The 19,599-nt window shown below is 40.2% G+C and overlaps 1 protein-coding gene and 1 long non-coding RNA gene across 3 annotated transcripts; one reads left to right on the plus strand and one right to left on the minus strand.

The window, feature by feature from the left end:
- The first annotated feature begins 308 nt into the window (after positions 1–308).
- Positions 309–3,339, plus strand: LOC141784299 (zona pellucida sperm-binding protein 3-like). Of its 2 annotated transcripts, none has more exons than XM_074662081.1 (8): positions 309–668; positions 825–952; positions 1,138–1,241; positions 1,355–1,532; positions 1,704–1,821; positions 2,058–2,149; positions 2,250–2,410; positions 3,036–3,113. In XM_074662081.1, exons 1-7 carry the CDS (start codon positions 342–344, stop codon positions 2,374–2,376), a joined length of 1,074 nt encoding a protein of 357 aa, XP_074518182.1. In that variant the 5' UTR covers positions 309–341; the 3' UTR covers positions 2,377–2,410; positions 3,036–3,113. The 2 variants fall into 2 exon arrangements, with proteins under 2 accessions (XP_074518182.1, XP_074518181.1); XM_074662080.1 differs by having other exon boundaries at positions 313–668; positions 2,250–2,368; positions 3,036–3,339.
- An 11,358-nt stretch (positions 3,340–14,697) lies between these two features.
- On the minus strand, positions 14,698–16,892 carry LOC141784156 (uncharacterized). Its single transcript, XR_012597425.1, has 3 exons — positions 16,477–16,892; positions 16,310–16,394; positions 14,698–15,071 (listed from the first exon to the last, which is right to left on the minus strand). It is a non-coding gene; the product is annotated as an uncharacterized LOC141784156 (long non-coding RNA).
- Positions 16,893–19,599: the final 2,707 nt, after the last annotated feature.

Here is a 19,599-nt window from a genome sequence, read left to right on the forward strand (position 1 = left end):
GGATTTCTGTCGGTGAATCAGTTAGATAAATTCATAGAAAAAAATCCAGATAATGTGAACAAGTCAATTTCACTTTCATTGTTTTTTGATATTTTTTGTACAGCTGAAAAAAAAAACTAGCAGGGGGAGATTTTTATAGCAACAGGTAGGTCATATTTCCCGGGAAATGTACCTAAATGAAAAATGACTTGTGTTTTTAATCCTAACGTCAGCCCGTCCCGCCGGGAGGACGTTGAAGGGAACATAGTGGCGCCACGCGCGGGGATCTCATTCCAACACACCTGATAGATTTCTTTCACGTGACAAAGCAAACACCACCGGCTCGTGAGCTTCCTCCACAGATGACGTCACATGGAAGTTTCCTGATTTGTGTCACCCTTGTATCGGGTGTGCTCTCCGTCAGAGGGCTTCATAACGATGAAAAAACGGAGAGCAGTGATTCATCAGCTCTGGACGGAGCTGGACTGGAGTTAAAATGCGGCGAGGTCAACATGATCATTACCGTAAAGCGTTCATTCTTTGACGCCAGCCGTACTCCGTTCGAGCTAAGGTATCTGCGGCTTGGAGCAAACTCTACCCTGCAAAAATCCTGTGAACCAACGGTACCACAGTCAAACAATGAAATGGTCATATCTGCTGGCCTCCTAGACTGTGGAACTGAGTCCAAAGTAAGAGGAAAGGGGTCGTGCACCCTGGGAACTTAAGTTTTAGAAATTAACTCAGGCCCTGTGTTTCGAAGAATAAAAGCAGTACTTTGTTTTGAACTAAATGTAAAAGGACACTTTAATTTTTCACTCCTGACTGCACTTGTGTCAAACCTTCAGGTTCATGGTGATTGGCTTGTCTTTTCAAACCAACTACTACTGTTTCCCCCCAAAATCCCGGTCTCCACAGGCAGCGTGATAGTTAAAGGGACAACAACTGTCATACCTGTTGAGTGCTACTACAAAAGGTAGGCTAATATCAAAAGGCAGTATCATCAGAAGTTTTCTTGTGCACCTTAAGAAAAGCTTTCAGTCTTTTGTTTTGTTTTTTCTTTAAGCTACATCACACAGAAACCAAGCTTCACAGTTGCAATCCGTTTTCACCTACACCTTTTCACCTTTGCAATCAAAACATTTCCTTATGTGAGCCCAGAATGCAGCTGGTGGATGGGGATCCAATAACCCCTACCTGGCTACCCATGACGTCCACTGTCAGTGCTTTTGGCCTTCTGCACTTCTCCCTTCAGACAATGGAAGGTATAGTTGCTCTCTTGGAAGTTGATTCAATCTTTGTCATATTTTTCTGAAAAGTATTATTTGAATGCATTTTTCCATCCGTAACATGCACTAATAGGAAACTTGTTCTTCAGGAGATTGTTCCTCTGTACGCAGTTCCTCAGTGTACCAGCAGGGGGAAGCAGTGTTTTTGGAGGCTGGTATTGAGGCCCCCTTCCATCCTTCACTTTCTCTGTATGTGGACTACTGTGCTGCCACGCTGAAGCCTGACCCTCTGTCTTTACCCAGCTACAAGTTCATCATCAAGCATGGGTAACTGCTACCTTCAGGATAAAGAGAACCTGGTAGATGAGTAAAATACAGATTTATGTGGATAGTTTTCTTAAAGTACTCATTATGTGGCTCAAATCTACAAAACAGGTAATCACATACATTGATCTTTTTCATCAATTAATTATAATGTCAGCTATGTGTCCATTTCAGATGCCTTATGGACAGTGTATTGCCAGGATCATCTTCTCAATTCCTCCCCAGAAAGCAAAACAATCGTCTGTGCTTCAGTGTCCAAGTCCCTCAGTTTAACAATAAGTCTGAAGAGCAGGTAACACAGCTTTGTTGGGTTGTTGCTGTTTTGGGATTTTTTTTTTTTAATATTTATAAAAAATAAAAGTCTTCGTAGTCAATATGAGTGTTACATGTAAATATCCAGATTTGTTTTTATAAAAGCTAGAATGTTATATTCTCCACTCATTTAAGATTTTTTTTTTTATCTGATGTTTTTTTTCACACAGATGGAAAGCTGATTTTACTTACAGCATTTGAATTTTTTTCTCTAAGATGTTCATCACTTGCCACCTCAAGGCCACCCTGAAACAAAATGCACCTTCCCACCTCAACAAGGCCTGTTCCTTTAACACCCCAACATTCAGGTTCGGCTGCAGTTTAATTTTTAACCCCAGTGCATCCTTTGAGTTAAAACACATTTTATTAGCTTTGAGCCTTACTCATGAGAGTGTGTCTGTCATTCAGATGGCGCTCTGCAGACGGAGATGATGCTCCATGTGAGTGCTGTGGCTTTGACAACTGCTTCAGATACACTGAAGAAGGGAACAGTGGCACTGGTGGACACAGGCTTCCACTAGAAACAGGTCCTTAATTCTTTACCAGAAAAAGAAGTATATCAATTTAAGGTATTGATTTAATTTTTTTTTTTTTTTTTTTCAAAATAAGTTAAAGGCATGACCAAGGATTCAAGTTTTTTATTTGCTGTTTGTACATTGACTAACAGTCCAGACACAAAGGAATTCTCAGCAGGGCTTTCTTAGAGTCAAAGATGTTTGAATGTATTTATTTGATCATGACAATGTAGTTTAACATAGTTTCATAGCAAGACATGAATCTGATTGTGCTGCACAGAGTTTTTACCAAGTGCTAGTTTCCAACTTTTGTCCCTAGTTGAGCCTTTGAGTAACTAGATCATAAAATAAACATTTAGCAGCAATAAAATAGCAAAAAAGAAATACAATTAAAATAAAAAAAGCACATCAACCTAAAAAGTTGTATCAAAGATTTAAATAGAGATTATAAACAATTTGAATAAAGGATATAAAAAAACACCAGGGCACTAAAACACTATCAAGGGGGAGGTAATATGTATAAGAATGGTGGTGAGATGTACACAAGAGGTGATGTTATATACACAATAATTTACAGATAATGCCATTGGTGAAATTTACACAACGATTGAAAGAGGCAACTTGTTTATTATTTTTTTTACCCGTTTGCTCACTGAGACAGTTTTTTGTCCTTTGATAGGAAAGAGTCATGAAGCAGACAGAACTGTGGGACCCCTCATCACCCAGCTGAATTCTCACTGGGCAGGACATCTGTCAGTCAATCCCTAAGGCTCTCTTCGTCTTGTGGGTGGGTACACGGGCTGATGACACCTAAACCAAGAGTTTGAGAATAAAGCATCCAGCACATACCGTTTCACGTGACTCACTGAAGAGGCTTAACTGTGGCATAAGTAAATGGAACAGAATAAAGTAGAAAAGAATAAAATGTACTTTATTAATCCCCAAAGAGAAAAATAGAGTCACAGCAGCAATACAGTGTAGTATATGGAGCAAAAATTAAATAAATAAATAAATGAAAAATAAATAGAATAATATAATAAATGTCGACTAGAAAAAAAAGTCCATCAGTAGTCTCTTTCTAGCTCACATTGCAGCACCAGCACATCCTCCCCTACTTCTCTTCAGCTAGCAGGGAACATTGGCCCTAGCACCAGTTAGCACTGACATGCTACAGGCTGCTAACGGATAAAATCTTGTGTGTAAACAATGCAACCATGGCTACACGTAAGATCTCTGGACACACACAGGATCAAACAAAAAATTTAAAGACACCACAGTGTCAATGGTCAACACATGAAACATAAAATATTGGCAGGCTCCAAATACAAAAACAACTAAAAAAAGATAAGAAAAAAAGGAGAAAGACAGGGGAAGGAAGGCAGAGCTGCCGCAACAAGTTACCACTCAAGCATCACTTAATAATGAAAAGGGATGCATAAAAATAAAGCAATGAAAATGTACAGTGTATAGCCACTTGGTGTCAAGCTTTGAGATTAGTTTTACAAATATGACATGAAGGTAAAATTCATCAAACTCATGCACTTGGAATTAGTTTAGAAAATTTTGCGACAGTTTTTCATATAAGCTAAGAAAACCCTCAAAAATACACAGTAAATTACACCAGACAGCAAACGTTGGCAGAAGAGATGAAACCACTTTGATGAACACATCGACCCATAGTAGACGTATTCACTGAGGGGGACGAGGATATTTCTCTCTAACGTGGAGTTATTTACCATCTCAGAATGTGTCAGTCATTATATATAATTGTTTTTTTAGTTTTAGTTTACTGTAAAAGGAAGTGTTTGCTTTTACAGTATCACTCTGTAGTACTGCCTTCAACAGGTTTGTCTAAATGAACATACATTTGAGAATTTGTTTTAAACAAGCTAAAGACAGATTAAAGGAAAGTTCCTGTAAAAACCCCTCTGCCTTTGGTTTTGCACACCTTGTAAAGTGGTGTCCCAATTCTCTGTAAGGTAAAGGTGAAGGTCTACACAGCTCTTGAAATGAAGACAAACAAGGACCTCACTTGAACCAAGGGGTTTGACAAATTTCCCATGATATGGATATTTTTACTAGATATCCAATCCTTTGCTACCTCACGAAAAAAAGACATGTTTTGAACTGTTGGCTATATTTTGAAATTGCTCATTAAAACGATCTAGCTAACGTTGCTATAGCTACAGCTACAGATACAGCTACAGCTACCACTACCACTACAGCTAATATTAGATACACTGATATCAGACCAGGGTGACTGCATTTCATAAATGATTGGACAGATAGCTGCATTCAGGAGCTACATTAGCTACATAAGCTATGACAAGCTAAGGTTGCAGTAGTCAGAAGCTACATAATGAAGTTTCTGGATACTGTAACATGAGCTTAACGTTAGCATCTCATAGCTTAGCTGTCTCATCACTCATGTAATACAGTTCATGGTAGTGAAGTCTGCTATAAATGTGCCACCCTAATCTGACATAATAATAATAATAATAATAATAATAATAATAATAATAATAATAATAATAATAATAATAATAAACTTTATTTATATAGCACCTTTAAAAACAAAGTGTTTCCAAAGTGATTTGACACATAAACATGGCAGAGAACCCAAAAATAGACATCAGGCTGAATGACATGATACAGATAAAAAAAAATAAAAGATTAAAAAAGATTTTAAAAAAGGTGGAGAGACAAAAGGATTCTGAGAGAAAGATAATGGAATAAAAACATTAAACAACTAAGTAAAAGATTTAAAGCATAAGACTAAAAATAATGCATGTACATATACATACACACATACATACACCAAAATCTGCCAATTCAATATATAAACACTTATCGGCCACTTTATTAGGCACACCTGTCAACTGCTGATCAATGCAAATTTCTAATCAGCCAATCACATGGCAGCAACTCAATGCATTTAGGCACGTAGACATGGTCAAGACAATCAGCTGCAGTTTAAAGTGAGCATCAGAATGGGGACGAAAGGTGATTTAAGGGACTTTGAACGTGGCATGGTTGTTGGTGTCAGACCGGCTGGTCTGAGTATTTCAGAAACTGCTGATCTACTGGGATTTTAACCAACAACCATCTCTAGGGTTTACAGAGAATGGTCCCAAAATAAAATATCCAGTGAGCAGCAGTTCTGTGGGACAAAATGCCTTGTTGATGCCAGAGGTCAGAGGAGAATGGACAGACTGGTTGGAGCTGATAGAAAGTCAACAGCAACTCAAATAACTACTGGTTACAACCGAGGTCTGCAGAAGAGCATCTCTGAACACACAACACGTCCAACCTTGAGGCAGATGATGGCAGAGTCTGACCGCTGCACAAAGAAATTGAATGAAAAGGATGTCTCATGCTCCCTGAACCACTCTCTCACAGTTTGATCCTGATGAATCCTGGCCTTGTTATCTTAGAATATGTCTGTGCCATCAGGGAAGAAAAACCCATTGATGGAATAACCTGGTCATTCAGTATATTCAGGAAGTCAGCTGACCTCATTTTTTGAGCACAGACTGCTGCTGGACATAGACCTGACCAACTGTAGCAACCCCAGATCAAAGCACTGCCCCACAGGCTTGGACAGTAGGCACTAGGCATGATGGGTAATTACTTCATCTGCCTCTCTTCTTACCCTGATGCACCCATCACTTTGAAACAGGGTCAATCTGGACTCATCAGACCACATGACCTTCTTCCATTGCTCCAGAGTCCAATCTTTATGCTCCCTAGCAAACTGAAGTCTTTTTTCTGTTAGCCTCACTGATGAGCGGTTTTCTTAAGGCTACACAGCTGTTCAGTCCCAATCCCTTGAGTACCCTTCTCATTGTGCATTTGGAAATGCTCTCACTTTCTCTATTTAACTTAACCCTGAGCTCTACTGTTGTTTTTCTTCCATTTGATTTCACCAGACATTTTAGTGATACTGATCACGATCAATCAGGATTTTTTCAGGCCACATTACTTCCTGGAAAATAATGGGTCCCCACTCTCCTTCTAATTTTTAATGATGCGTTGAACAGTTATTAACCAAGTTTTAGTAGTTTCTGCAAGCTTCTTAGATGTTTTCTCTGCTTGATACATGCCAATGATTTGACCCTTCTTAAACAGAGGAACATCTTTTCCACAACCACAGGATGTGTCTTTCCACATGGTTGCTGAAGAAATGAGAAGCCACTCATTGCACCCATGCAGTAATTATCCAATAGGAGGCTCGTACTAATTTGCTTAATTAAATCCAGGTGGTGACTTTTTGTCAGCCAGGCGGTGTATTTTGTTTGTTTCAATTTCCAGTTTCCATTCTAAAATGGGGACGTGTTTTCCTGTAGCGATTAATTTTCCTGTAGCTTAATGTGGCTCAGCATCAGCTCTGAATTAGAAATGTGTAACGCCTTTGTCTTTAATTACAGTACCATCTGCTGCAGAAAAAATCAAATGAAGCTACAGGAAAATAAACAGGAACAGTCTGCCACCTTCAGAAACTGGACACAGGATCAAAAAAGTTAGGATGACTAAAATCGCTGCAGTGGCAGCAGCGGAGACAACAGCACAGTTGATAGGGACATGGCTGTGGTACTGGAGGGATGCATGTTTTGGGGGTTTTTTTTGGTGGCTCTTATATGGAGGTAGTGTGGATGTCATAATGGTCAGCCAACCTGGAAGCCAATCAATGGGAGCGATTCTGGGTGTTGGTTAAAGCAACAAACACCCATATGAGTATAAAATAGTGCTTGCTGCACATAGTGCAACTATGCATTTCACTAAAGAGCTCTCAGAAGACATACAACTAAGAATTGTTTACTTGCATAAACCTGAAAAGGTATTTCTAAAAGCCTTGATGTTTAAAAGTAAGAAAACTTTCTATTAATGGAGAAAGTTCAGTTCTGTGCTACTCTCCTCAGCAGTGGCCATCCTGTACAGATTACAGCAGGAGCACAGTGCAGAATGCTCATTAAGGTGAGGAGAAATCCTAGAGGGTTAGCTAAAGACTTGCACAAATCTGTGGCACATGCTAACATCTCTGTTGACTAATCTACCATAAGTAAAACACTAGGGGCTCTAATTTTGTAGACCAGGCGCAAGCCCAGGCGCACCTGCCCTGCGCCGGCCTTCGCCGCGCGGACAGGGCGTGACCGGCGCACTTTGCAAGTTTCCTGCAGTGCCAAGAGGAGCGCAGAGGAGCGCAGAGGAGCGCAGAGGAGCGCAGAGGAGCGCAGAGGTGCGCATCCATGCCTCCCTCCATGCAAATGGCAGAGAGGGACGAGAAAAGCTGTGAGTGGGTTTAACACAGCCGAGCGCTGTTTTCACCAATCAAATGAGCGCCTCTCCTCGCCTTTAAATGCGCTGCGGCCGAGGCGCAGCATCTGACTGGTCTGACTGATCACCGCGGAAAGTGTGCTGGAAAGACCCAGTATTGGAGACGGTCAGAGCTGCTGTCCCTGCAGCAGGAGAATGGACAGCGGGGCGCATCAGAGGACACGAAGCGCGTCACCGTGTGGGCCAGCTCCCGGGACAGATTTAATCTGTTCCTTTGTCATTAATAGGAGTACAAAATGAAGAGACAGTTACACAGCTGGCTTATCCATTCAGAATACTTTTGATCCACCTGCACTCCTGGTTTGTCATCACCAAATAGCAGAACCTTTGGTGATATACTGTATACTCTCCCAGTGTCTCCACCTCATCCTCCTTACAACAATGTTCTCCATCTTTTTAGATCACGTTAAAAATAAAGACTAAAACAGAGAAATATGGGAAATCATGGATAAATCCTGAGTGACATACATTTATTTTGTCTCTTTTTTCTTCGTCTTTTCTCTCCCTCTTTTCTTTGTATTAAATGAAATGAGAGAACCAGATATATACTCAGTATCAGATGTTAAGGCTGTTTATTGTTTAATTGTAAGATGTGCATCAAACTTCCAGCTGCCGTCAGGTTAACTTTCCATTATGACAAACAGCTTTAATCTGACATCAGATGTGACGGGACAGTTAATATAGATATAAATGTATATGCTGGTTCAGACGGTTACATTAAATAGTGATTGCTGTGATTGTTTATTGCATTAAAATGTGCCTGACACTCTGGAAACCTGCCTCTGAGGCTTTGTTGACTTGTGCTCACACGTGCACCTGTCACCAAATTACAGCTGCGCAGGGTGCACTCTGCTTTGTGCCGAGAGTAGACCAGGTTAGAGCTGGCGAGCTTTCAGCGCACTTTCTATACTTTTTGTGGCACAAAATTGTCACTGCGCCAATATGAATCTGCCGACACCTCCCCCTGGTGCGCCGTCAACTCCCCCGGCCAGGGTCACACCAATCTCTGCGCAGACGGTCTACCAAATTGTCAAATTGGCAGTGCATGGTGGTGCTCCGCACGAAACCAACACTGCGCAGGCTGCGCCAGGTTGAGGACACATGGAGCCAGAACAAAGACTTTAATGTTTGGTATCAAAAATTAAATCTGGCATCAAAATATGTGTAATAGTAAACAAGAAAGGCATCAAAACTTTGTTTTTTTTTCATTCTGATGTTTTTGAATTAAATCAGGTGATATCTATTTGATGTCACAGTCTTATCAGTGATTTATAATTTGCTGTCATTTTTTTAACACTTTTTTTTTCAGATTACTGTCATTTTTTTCAGTTTCAACTTTCTGTCACTCTTTTGGTGTGGAAGGGAAGGTTTGAGGGGAAAGACTAGGAGGGTGCTATTTGTATATTATTTGCATATTATTGCTGATTACTGCAGCAATCAGTTGGACTCCTCCGGACTTTAAGACCCCTCAGCATGAAACATCGACAGTTTATCAGATTGGACTACAGTTAGTTTTAAAATGACAATGACGTGTTTGTAGCCCACTGGCTAGCTTGAAAGAAGCTAGCCAGTGTGAGCTTACAGGTGTTATTTAGCTAATCTGTGGCTAATGGGGACTACCAAAGAGTCCAGCTCTGCGATTTCTTTTATCACTCCAGGGCCCTGTTCTATGAAGCAAGTTCAGTCTAGTGAGATAGCCTTGGAGCTACCTCGCTGAACTGAGCGCGGTAGCCGGCGGTCTCACTTCACGGTTTTACGACGCTGGTTATCAACCTCATAAGTGGATCCAGCTCGGCAATGAGCGCGTGCACGCATATAAGGCAGAGCCCGCTGCATCTGACCAATTGTGAACATGGAGCAGTCTGGAGTGTCAGAGCAGGCCGGAGAGAGAAGGAGTGCATACTTCACACAGGAGGAGCAGGAGGTGATCATGAGGAAGTATGACGAGGTGAAACATGTAATAACGTTAAAAGCAACACCATCGCCGCTGTTAAAGCACGAAAAGAGGGCTTGCAGAAAATTGCTGAGTCTAAATGCGTAAGTGTAGTGCAAAAAAAATCTGTTGTGCCAATATCATCCTGAAATAGCACTGTTCACCATGCACTTTTACTGTAACATGCAACATACCTAATTTATTTCTTAGATGAATTTATTCATTTGTTTATTCCTATCGTGTTTACATTTTTTGTGATATTTAGCCCACATGAGCCCTACATGAACCCCTGTCACAATTCTCAGACGGGCAATAAAATATTGTCATGGAACAGAAGTGTTGGCATTGAAGATCTTATTACGGCAATGAGAGTTCTTCATTCCCTTCAACTACCTGTAGAAAGTGTCATGCACTACCAACCCCTCCCTGGAAAACCGGTACCTTTCATAAAGGTGGTCATCCCAAAAAGAGAGTGGTTCGGTGCGGTCCCTGAAAACTCTCGCGCGCCGGAGTGCTCCTCGGACAATGCGAGTTCCGATGTCCACGGGATCCTCTAAGAACAGACAAGCCATTTTTTCGTGAGGGCTCATTGGTCAGTGGGTGGGGTTTTTATAGTCTGTGAGTTCAATCTGGAACCTAACCTGCCCCGGAGCAGGTTAGCCGTTCAGCGTATGTTGCCATGGAGACTCGCCTCGCTGAGGAGTGATCCTGTGTCGTAGAACAGGGAATCCTGAACCTATCCTCAAAGCTATCTAGCTAGGCAATAATCCTGCTTCGTAGAACAGGGCCTAGGAGTTTGAGGCCAATGTTAATGCTGACAAGACCTCATAAACCCATAGTTTAAAATATTTAGCAGCATCAATCTTCAGCTCTGTCACGTTAGCAGCAGAAACAAGAACCTCTGAAACAAACTGTGCAGGAGGAGGAATATTAAATCATTTTAAACTAACTTGTATCCATCCCACTTATTGACAGCAGACAGACAGCAGACAACAGCAGAAGGAAACAGATTTATTTGTAGTTTTGTAGCCCCCTAAGTCCAGTGGGTCCAGCTGAAAATTAACTAAAAAAAGACAGTAAGTGAAAGAAACTGTGATCAAAAAAGAAAAACGTCATCAAAATTGTAAACTGTTATTGATAAAACATTGACATCAAATATCATAAAATAATTTTCATTCAAAATTACATAAGAATGCAATACAATATATGTAATTTATAAAAAGGAAATAATATAACATTGTATGTCCGTGTTTTTAACCGAAGCATTTCCTGTTTTTATGCGAATATATATATATATATTTTTTAATCACACATTTTCAATGCCAATCTGTTTTTTTTTTCAGTTTCAGTAGACTTTTTTCAATGCCAGATTTTATTTTTTTAATACTTAACATTAAAATCATCATTTTGATTGAATAAGAACACCATGGAGGAAGCCACTGCTGCCTTCGAAAAAGGAAAAAAAAAAATAAAAAAAATAACTTGAGCTAACTGGAAGAAATACAATACCATGAGTGGTGAAGAAAAAGGCATGGAACACCACCATCAACCTCTCATCCCTTCTGTGAGGAATGGTGGAGTGGTACCATGGTCTGGGCCTGCTTTGCTGCCTCAGGGCCTGGACAGACTGATGTCATTGGAGTCCTGACCTTGAAATGTTGCCGTGTGACCTCACACCAGACATCCTGGTAATATTTCTGAATTCAAAAAGTTTTGTTATGAGGATTGGTCCAAAATCCCCCCTGACCTGACCCCTGAGGTCTGATCTGTAACTACAGGAAATGTTCAGGTGAGGGTGGTGCTACTAAAAGAAGGTCACCCAATCATTGAATCCAAGGATTCACATCCTTTTTTCCACACAGCAGTACGACTGTTTACATGGTATGTCCAACAAAAACATGAACATCAACACATGATAACACCATCTACTGTCGCTTTCTAATGTTTTCTGGTAACCAGGAACACCCAAACATCCTCACGTCAGTGTGGAAGTGATACATGCCCATTCCTGGCTCATGTTGACAGTAATTTTTTTGTTTGTTGCATTTGAATGTGTTGATAAGCCGAATGGGCAAACTACCAGAGAGTGAGCGGTAAAATCAACATGCTGATTTGGGGGTCATAAAACTGGGTCTCCAGCTTCCAAACTTTTGCCTTTGAAACTTTGCACACTTGACACAAGTTACACAGTCACTGATGATGCCAAACCCCAAACAGCCTAAAAATTTTAACCCTGCTCTAAGTCTTTTTAATTATAGATTCCACTCTGTAAGATGTGAAAAAAAAAAGTGTGTAGCAAAAATAGCAAACCAAGAAATCAGCTGATGATGGTTTATTTCTGTCCTTGTCAAATTGCCTCTGAGCCATAAACACATTGAAAGACTTTTGGATGGTGTCTTACTTCACCCCATTACTGAGAGGTTGATCTCCATCTTTCCTGACCTCTCAGACTTTCAGTCTGGGATTCTGGAGAGAATAGAAATGGTAGTTAATGATAGAATAGAGGTCAATAGCTCTAGAGCTCATTTTGTTTGACTTGCTATGGGTTTAACATGTTCTGTTTTGTGTTCCTGTTCTATTTGATTCTCCCAGAGAGTAAAGCTAACACAGAGGGTTTTTTTTTCTGAAACTATAAAATGTGCCAATGATTACTAGTGAGTTTAGCTGCAGTGTGTTTGCATAAATCCAATACACAGAGAAAATTTGAGAGAGCTTGTAGAACTTGCTTGGCACAAATGACCACTCACTTGATTTTTATTGGACAATTGCAATAATCCTTAAGTTAGAACATCTGTCCACCCTGCGTTCATGTCACCTACATTGTAAAAGAATTCACTGTAAACTAACAATAAAATATTAGCAGAAGAAATATTTTCTGGTTATTTTACAGTGCACGTACTGTAATTTATTTTTGTGGTATAGTACTAATATATTACTATATTTAATGATGTATAACAAATGTGAAATCACTGTAAGATGTCCTTCTGAAAGTATTTAACTGTTATTTGAGTCGTTTTCGTTGTTTGTAACCATGAGTGAGGAAGGAACAGTGTCTATGTATATGGGGCTGTACATAAAAATGTTGAGTGGAAAGCACAGGCTGTCTGTGTTTTTAACTACTGTCCCAGTTGTTGTAAGTCGAAGTTAACTGTTTAAAAGAGCAAAACTTAGTTTATCTTTTTCTACATTTTAAAATGGCTAGCACACTGTAAAAATCATTGGGTACATAGTCCATGCCACGTGGAGCACAGACAGCTGGTCCGTGCCATGTGAATCACAGACAGCCGGTCCCTGCCATGTGGAGTACAGAAAGCCAGTCTTTGCCATGTGAAGCACAGGCAGCTGTAACGATACATATCCATATATAGCAGCGTTTTATATTCCCTCCTCATCCATGGTTACAAAACACAATAACAACAAAAAAATACTTTGCTGTAAAATAACTGTAAACTATTTGCAGGAGGGTGGCAGCATTTTACAGTTATTTTACAGGAAATTTTTCACAGTGCTGTATTTAAACAGAGCAAGATTTTACTGTCGAAATTTCCCCATAATTTTCCAGAAATTTGTTACAGTGTACCTCAATCCTAAGTGGTTACTCTTGTTAAATCATTTTTGAAGCACTTTTTGTTAAATGCTGCAAAGTTCTGTACTCATGGTGAGTTAAGATGAGAAAAGACTCCTTATCTTGTCATGATGTTGGGTTTCTGCTAATAAAATTTTATTAACATTAACTGGTCTTGACCTGTTAATGTTTTTGGAAAGTGTCTTAAGATAACGTTTGTCCTGACTTGGCGCAATACAAATAAAGACTGATTGATTGATTGATTGATTGATTTTATATTACTCTATGAGCTGGTGGCCAGAGTTGTTAATTCTTTTGTTTGTTTTTGTCCCACAAAATTTATATTTTCAGGTTTAACTTAGTTTGTCTAATTAAATTTTCTTCAGTGTTCTATTTCCAACATGCTGGACTTTGTCAAATAAAAAAATGCAAAAATTGAAAAAATTGGAAAAAAGAAAAAAAAAAAACCTCAACAACACAACCGAACTAAAAAATCCTCTTCATATTTTCACATCTCTCTTTGACACTGTAGCACTTGGCTATAGCAAGTGGTATATGTGTCTTAGGTAAGTGTATTAGTTACAGGAGATGCTCGTCAGCTTGGTGCCTTTTGTTATGAAATCAGCTGGAGAATTACAACAGAAGCTCAACTGTCCACTGCTGTTAATGTAGCCAGATCTGCATTCCAGCAATCTTCAGCAGACTCCCACCAAAGCACTGTTTTTGGTATCAATGCACCCTATTAAAAAATTCTCAGAACTCTAATTTTTCAACACTAAGCTCAGTGTTGGGAGGAACAAGTGGAACAGGAAGTTGGAGACTGGAAACTACCTGAAAACACCCAGTGACTTTCAACATAAAACAAACTGTGTCAAAATCAGTTTGTATTTATCTTGACTACAACGACAAACAGACAAAATGAGCAGAGCCAGACCAGAAGTTGACAGGTTCTAGCTTTTACAGCGCAACATGAACGAAGACAGACTTGTCAATGGATCAATTGTCAATCAATCAATGGAGTGGGAAGAGCAGGAACTCCTCGGTCTGTGACTTCAGCTTGTTGGACTGAGCATCCAGCTGGTATGAGTTCATGAGCAACATGCAACAGAACGGAGATGTATCTGGTGTATTTTAGGCATAAGACAGATAGAAGTTGCACACTTTTTTAATTGCACTTAACCAACCAAAGATGATCCAATTCAATCACAACACCCTCCACCTTTTCATCTTTTGCATGAAGACACTTTAGCCTCTGAGGGAAATAGTCAAACACCTACGGCTGTAGTGGACAAATATTTAACTGTGTAGAGTACCACTCAAATCTGGATTACCAGGGTAGAGAAAAAGTATTTTACTAGATTAATAGTGTAATATTATTAAAATAGAATAGAATAGAATAGAATAGAATAGAATAGAATAGAATAGAATAGAATAGAATAGAATAGAAAATACTTTATTTGCCCTGAGGGGGAATTCAGGAGAAGTCACAGCAGCAATCAAGGAAACAAAAGTAAGAAAGTGTATAGAAAGTGCAAAAAGGTCCACAAGAAAATAGATGCTGACAGCTTGTCTATCATTGTCCAGTTCAGTCAGTCTCCACCTCCACAGGGTCCAGGACTGAGCTTCTTCAGCAGTCTGTTCAGTCTCTGTCTCCTGGATCCTGTCTGCTCACAGCAGGTGAAGCTCTTCCAATGCGGCGTTGGTGTCTGATGTTAGCTCCGTTAGCCATGTCTGTGAATAGCATGATGCTACTCTGCCCTCTGGTATTCCCTCTGTTGCTGGGTTAGCACAGCTAGCTCCTCCATCTTATTGGAGATAGATCATACGTTCCCAATGACGATGGATGGAAAGACAGGTCGATGTCGTCACTTCTTAGCGCACACCTAAAAACCAGCACAAATACAAAAATATCAATGAAGACAAAGCCAGTTTGGTGTCCACGACATACATATGAACCATACAAAGTAATGATATACTCATAATGCAAAAATGACGAAAAAGAGACGAAAAAATAACAAGAAACGGACAAAGAAGAGGCAGCCACAGTGGGGCGCCACCTAGCAACAATAGCTGCTACAAAGTACTGCTTTAGCATCAGTATAGTTCAGTATGACACTTAAGCTGTGACAGACTTTTTTCATTAGCATGATAAAAACAGTTAAATCATTTTCCTGCAACTTACTACAGTTTCAAGTGTTATACCTGTAGATTAGGGACTTCACTAAACTGTTAGGTATGTTTTCTTTGGTCAAGGCACTATTGGTAAAGGGGTATTATCAAAATCAGCTACCTGTGCTTAAAATACTGCTCAAGTGGCGATCATTTAAAGTTAACTGGAGATTTGATATGACTATAAGATGTTGCATGGAAGACACATGTCCTGCCAGATATCTACCAATCAGAGCTAACGTAACCTCACTCTTCATTTTATTGATAGAAGTTTGAACAGACCACTGCAGAATAACTGCTGACTGTGGGTTGGAATCAACGTTAGCACTAACAAATTAGTTTGTGGTTTACCTTTTAGCTCGTGCTCTATTCTGCTCTTCTGTCCTTTTTCTGTCTGACAGTTAGGCTCCAGTGTCCACCATCACAACAAAATTAGTCACAGAAATTCTTTTCGTCAGCCGGCATGGTGTTGTCATAGAGACCTAGACATGCTCTCAATCAATCTGTACCTGCTCGACCCAATGGGGAAGCTACGAAGTAGTATTTCAAAATAACCTATGTTGGTGCTGTTAATCTCATTTCAAACATTATCTCAGTGCACAGCAGGGTCTTATGTCCACCATGTTCCCTCCTCACTCAGGGTTACTAAAGTAGTTTAGATTAAGTCATTTTAGTTGCCTCGCCTCAATCAAGATATCAAGTAAAGTAAAATTGAGACTATTAGTTACATTTTCTTACCTTTTTTAGTGCAATCTGTTGCCTGTATTCTTTTAAATAAGCTCAACTTGTCACATTTTACAGTGCAAAGTGTAGTCTCCAGTTGCAGCTATCATGGCTATCATTGTTGCTCTGAAGCACTTGACTGCTACTTGATAGCACGTGACTGCCACTTCAGTGTCTAAAAGAGCAAGTGGGAGTATTTGGGCAGAGGCGGGTTTAATGTAATACCTACCTCTGGTTAATTGACAGCGTTTGTGCAGGGAGAAACTCCCTGATAGGGTTGCTGTCCTGGAATGCTCTCTTACTTGTGGTCATCACTGCAGGACCAAAGTAAGGTCAATAAAGTGATAAGACTCTAGTCACTGTGGATGCCTGTACGCTGAAACAATAACTTCCGACCTTGTCACCGTCTGCTGTCTTGGCTCCTGCCTCGGCTCCTGTGTCCGTCGCAGTCAGTCCCCCCATTCTTTTATGTCAGCTTCCTGTCTTGTGTCGCGCCAGAGGAGTAGACCTTGCTGGCTGTTGGCCAAAAACCTGGATGAGAAAGCAAAAACATACACACCCACACAAAAACACACAAAGACCTACGCACAAATACAAACACACATACGATGTATATGGACTGATTTTCATGTTATACCACACAGCTGACCCTTCAGTCATTTTATCACCTCTGGCTGCTCTTGTTGGGCTGGAGGTGATTTTTTAGTCTGGCACATGTAAAGAACATTCAGGATCATCCCCGAGATTAACATCACCACACGTCTTTTATAATCCCAACTCCAATAACCATATCCAATTCCAACCAAGGAGTCACTTTGACTGGACTCCCCTGCCCCCGCACTCCCCTCACATCCCTCACCTCCCACCTCAATGGACTGCCCTGGCCACGAAGCATGGCTCCGCAGCACGTACCTTGTCTCCCTCTCCTCTCTCTCTCATGTTGGCTCAGACATAAGCAAACAGCTCTTTGAGCAAACAGTTCAACAATCAGTCAACATTGTGTCCAGCTTAGCTCTGCCTGTAAACTGACCATAAAGCTAACTCACAGGAGAAGGACTCATGGTATAACATGTGAACGCATATACGGCCCTGATATCAGAGACGGTTTACTTTGAATGCATATCCATTAGTCTGCTGAATATTCCCAATGTTTCTTCTTTTTTTTAAATTATGATACAATAATTTGAATAAGAAAACAATACTGAGGGTGAAAATCAGATGAGAAATGTGGTGTCACTGTATTCATATGAAAGTTGTGTTGGTATTAGCTAAAGAATGTGGTCATTTATACATTATTGGTCATATTTGCGTCCTAATATTGCCAATCACAACTCTAACTGCGTTCTGGTCTTCTTTCTTTTTCTTTCATTTTCTTTCATTCATGTCTTTGCCACACTTTATCACCCATTTATGCCTGCATAATGTCCACGCACCACACAAAGGCTGGGAAAACAATAAACTTACAAACGTGTAAAGTAGGTATGTGCTATCAGCATTTCCAAGTATTTGTTTGAGTGGACCTATGTGTGCCACTTGACATTTCATGTTGGCTCTTAGTAATGCAAATGAAAGCATACTTTTACTTCCTGTATGCAGGACTGGACGAGCCTCCTGCAGCCCCCCCACCCCCCCACCCCCATCCCCATGACATACAGAGAGGACTTCCAGGAAATTTCTATATGTTTCCTTTACTTTGGCTCCAAAGGGACTGCTGAGGGGTCAGGCTGAGGACACAGTGCATAAACATGCCGGCTTGAAGAGCAGAAATAGATTCTCTGCATGTTTTTTTTTCTAGTCAGCCGTCTCATTCTGGTTACATCACATAATGTTAACATCAGGTATATCTCCACACATCTACACAGTCAGATAAAATGCCATCCCTTCTTGTTTGTTTGTCCTGGAACTGTTTGCTATATCGTATCACGAGGAAGTCAAAGTGAGGGAAAGCTATTCTGAGAAATTTACCACGGACGAACTTTAACACTGGGGCTTTATGTTAACATCTAGGAATAAGGCTTCATCTGGCTCAAGCACACTCTTTTATTTAAAAAAAAATGGTGGCACTGATGAGTCATTCCTGTTTCTCTAGACTTTTTGTTGGAAAGTTATTTCAAGTTTGAGTTTTTATTTTTTTTTGCCACATAGTTTGATTTTACATGTGTGTGCAGGACCTTATGTATTGAAATGAGTTGCAATTCAAAGTACTTTTTGTAAACTGTGTTTCCTTCAGACAGAAGTGGTTGTGGAACTGAATTTGTGTCATATAAACAAAGGCAGGCATGCCAGTGGCTTTTTTTCTTTTTCTTTTTCTTTGAAAATAAATAAATAAATAAGTTGTAATTTGATTACAAGTTGCTTTCAACTTAAGTCCCCCCTTAACCACTAAAAGCACCAGGACACCAGAAGCAAATAATGAAACGTTTAGATGTTGAGAGACTTATTAAAGACATTTTTCAGTTTGGTTGATCTCATTGTTTCTGTACTTCTTTCAGCCAGCCATCATGTGAGGCATCCACATGTTGTCTTTAGATCAGATCCTACTATTCACGTGTCGTTTGCAACAGTTAAGCTTATCTTCTAATAAACTGTGCAGTAGGCATGATTGGTAAAGATCAGGATGTCCCAGAAGAGGTCGCAGGAGGAAAGAGATGGGAACATTTCCACTCTAAAATCATTAGAGCTAATTCCTGAGTATCCTGATCCCAAGTGCGAGTCCAGTTGTTTCAGTATAAGCAGCATCGTGAGAACTACTGTTGCTTTATGTTCTAGTTTTGGTGAGGAACTTATCTAATCACTTTTCTGTCATGTTTTGTTTTACGTTCTGTTGTTAACATTGGATTTCTCAAAGTTAACAACATAAAGAGTGGTGAACTGAAGAATCGAGTTTTCACTGTTTAGGTTTAACAAAAACTCATTTCAGGGATGTTAAAAAACTAGGCCTGTACTTTTTGTTTATATGCTTTCATCTGAAGTCATCATGTAACATATTAGCCGTAGCATTGGATATATAGGTCATGTATTCGCACCATTGGAAAATAAGATAAGCTGAGCTCCAGTTGCCTCAGGTTAACTGTTGTATAAACAGGGAGTTGTTGTGAGGTTAGATGGTAAGATGGCGAAGGAGGTGGAGTTAAAAAATGTGGTTGATGAAGACCTTATTATGAAATAGAACCGCTCTGGTGTCAAAGTCTCATTGGTCACGTCCCATTTTTCAGGTTCAGATGCCCTGGACTCTCCACACTAATCAGCTCTGGGGTTTCCTGGCTCTTCCCCACCTGCTTCATCACGTCTCCACTGAACTCCTCACCTTTCTCCATAAACGCCAAGTTGTTAGGTCATTTCTGTTTTATTGACGCCTTTGTTTATGTGTCACTCCTAAGTTTTTGTCTCAGTATCCATGACCCGTTAGTGGAACTGCCTGACTGACTCTACTGCAAGTAACCTTCCCTCCCTCCACATGAGCGGCCGGTGCCTTCTGCCAGCACTCCTGGCTCTCTGGAGCGCTTGAGCTACTTCAGA

Source organism: Halichoeres trimaculatus, unplaced genomic scaffold (genome assembly GCF_033239565.1).
Source record: "Halichoeres trimaculatus isolate MK-OKI-2021-1 unplaced genomic scaffold, fHalTri1.1 fHalTri1_scaffold_22, whole genome shotgun sequence".
In the NCBI taxonomy this organism is placed as follows: Eukaryota; Metazoa; Chordata; class Actinopteri; order Labriformes; family Labridae; genus Halichoeres; species Halichoeres trimaculatus.

Coding starts and splice junctions, on each gene's coding strand:
- LOC141784299 (XM_074662080.1), top strand. CDS start 342: ATGACGTCACATGGAAGTTTCCTGATTTGTGTCACCCTTGTATCGGGT. Junction 953..1,137: donor GTTGAGTGCTACTACAAAAG/GTAGGCTAATAT, acceptor ATGTGAGCCCAG/AATGCAGCTGGTGGATGGGG. Junction 2,369..3,035: donor CAGGCTTCCACTAGAAACAG/GTCCTTAATTCT, acceptor GTCCTTTGATAG/GAAAGAGTCATGAAGCAGAC.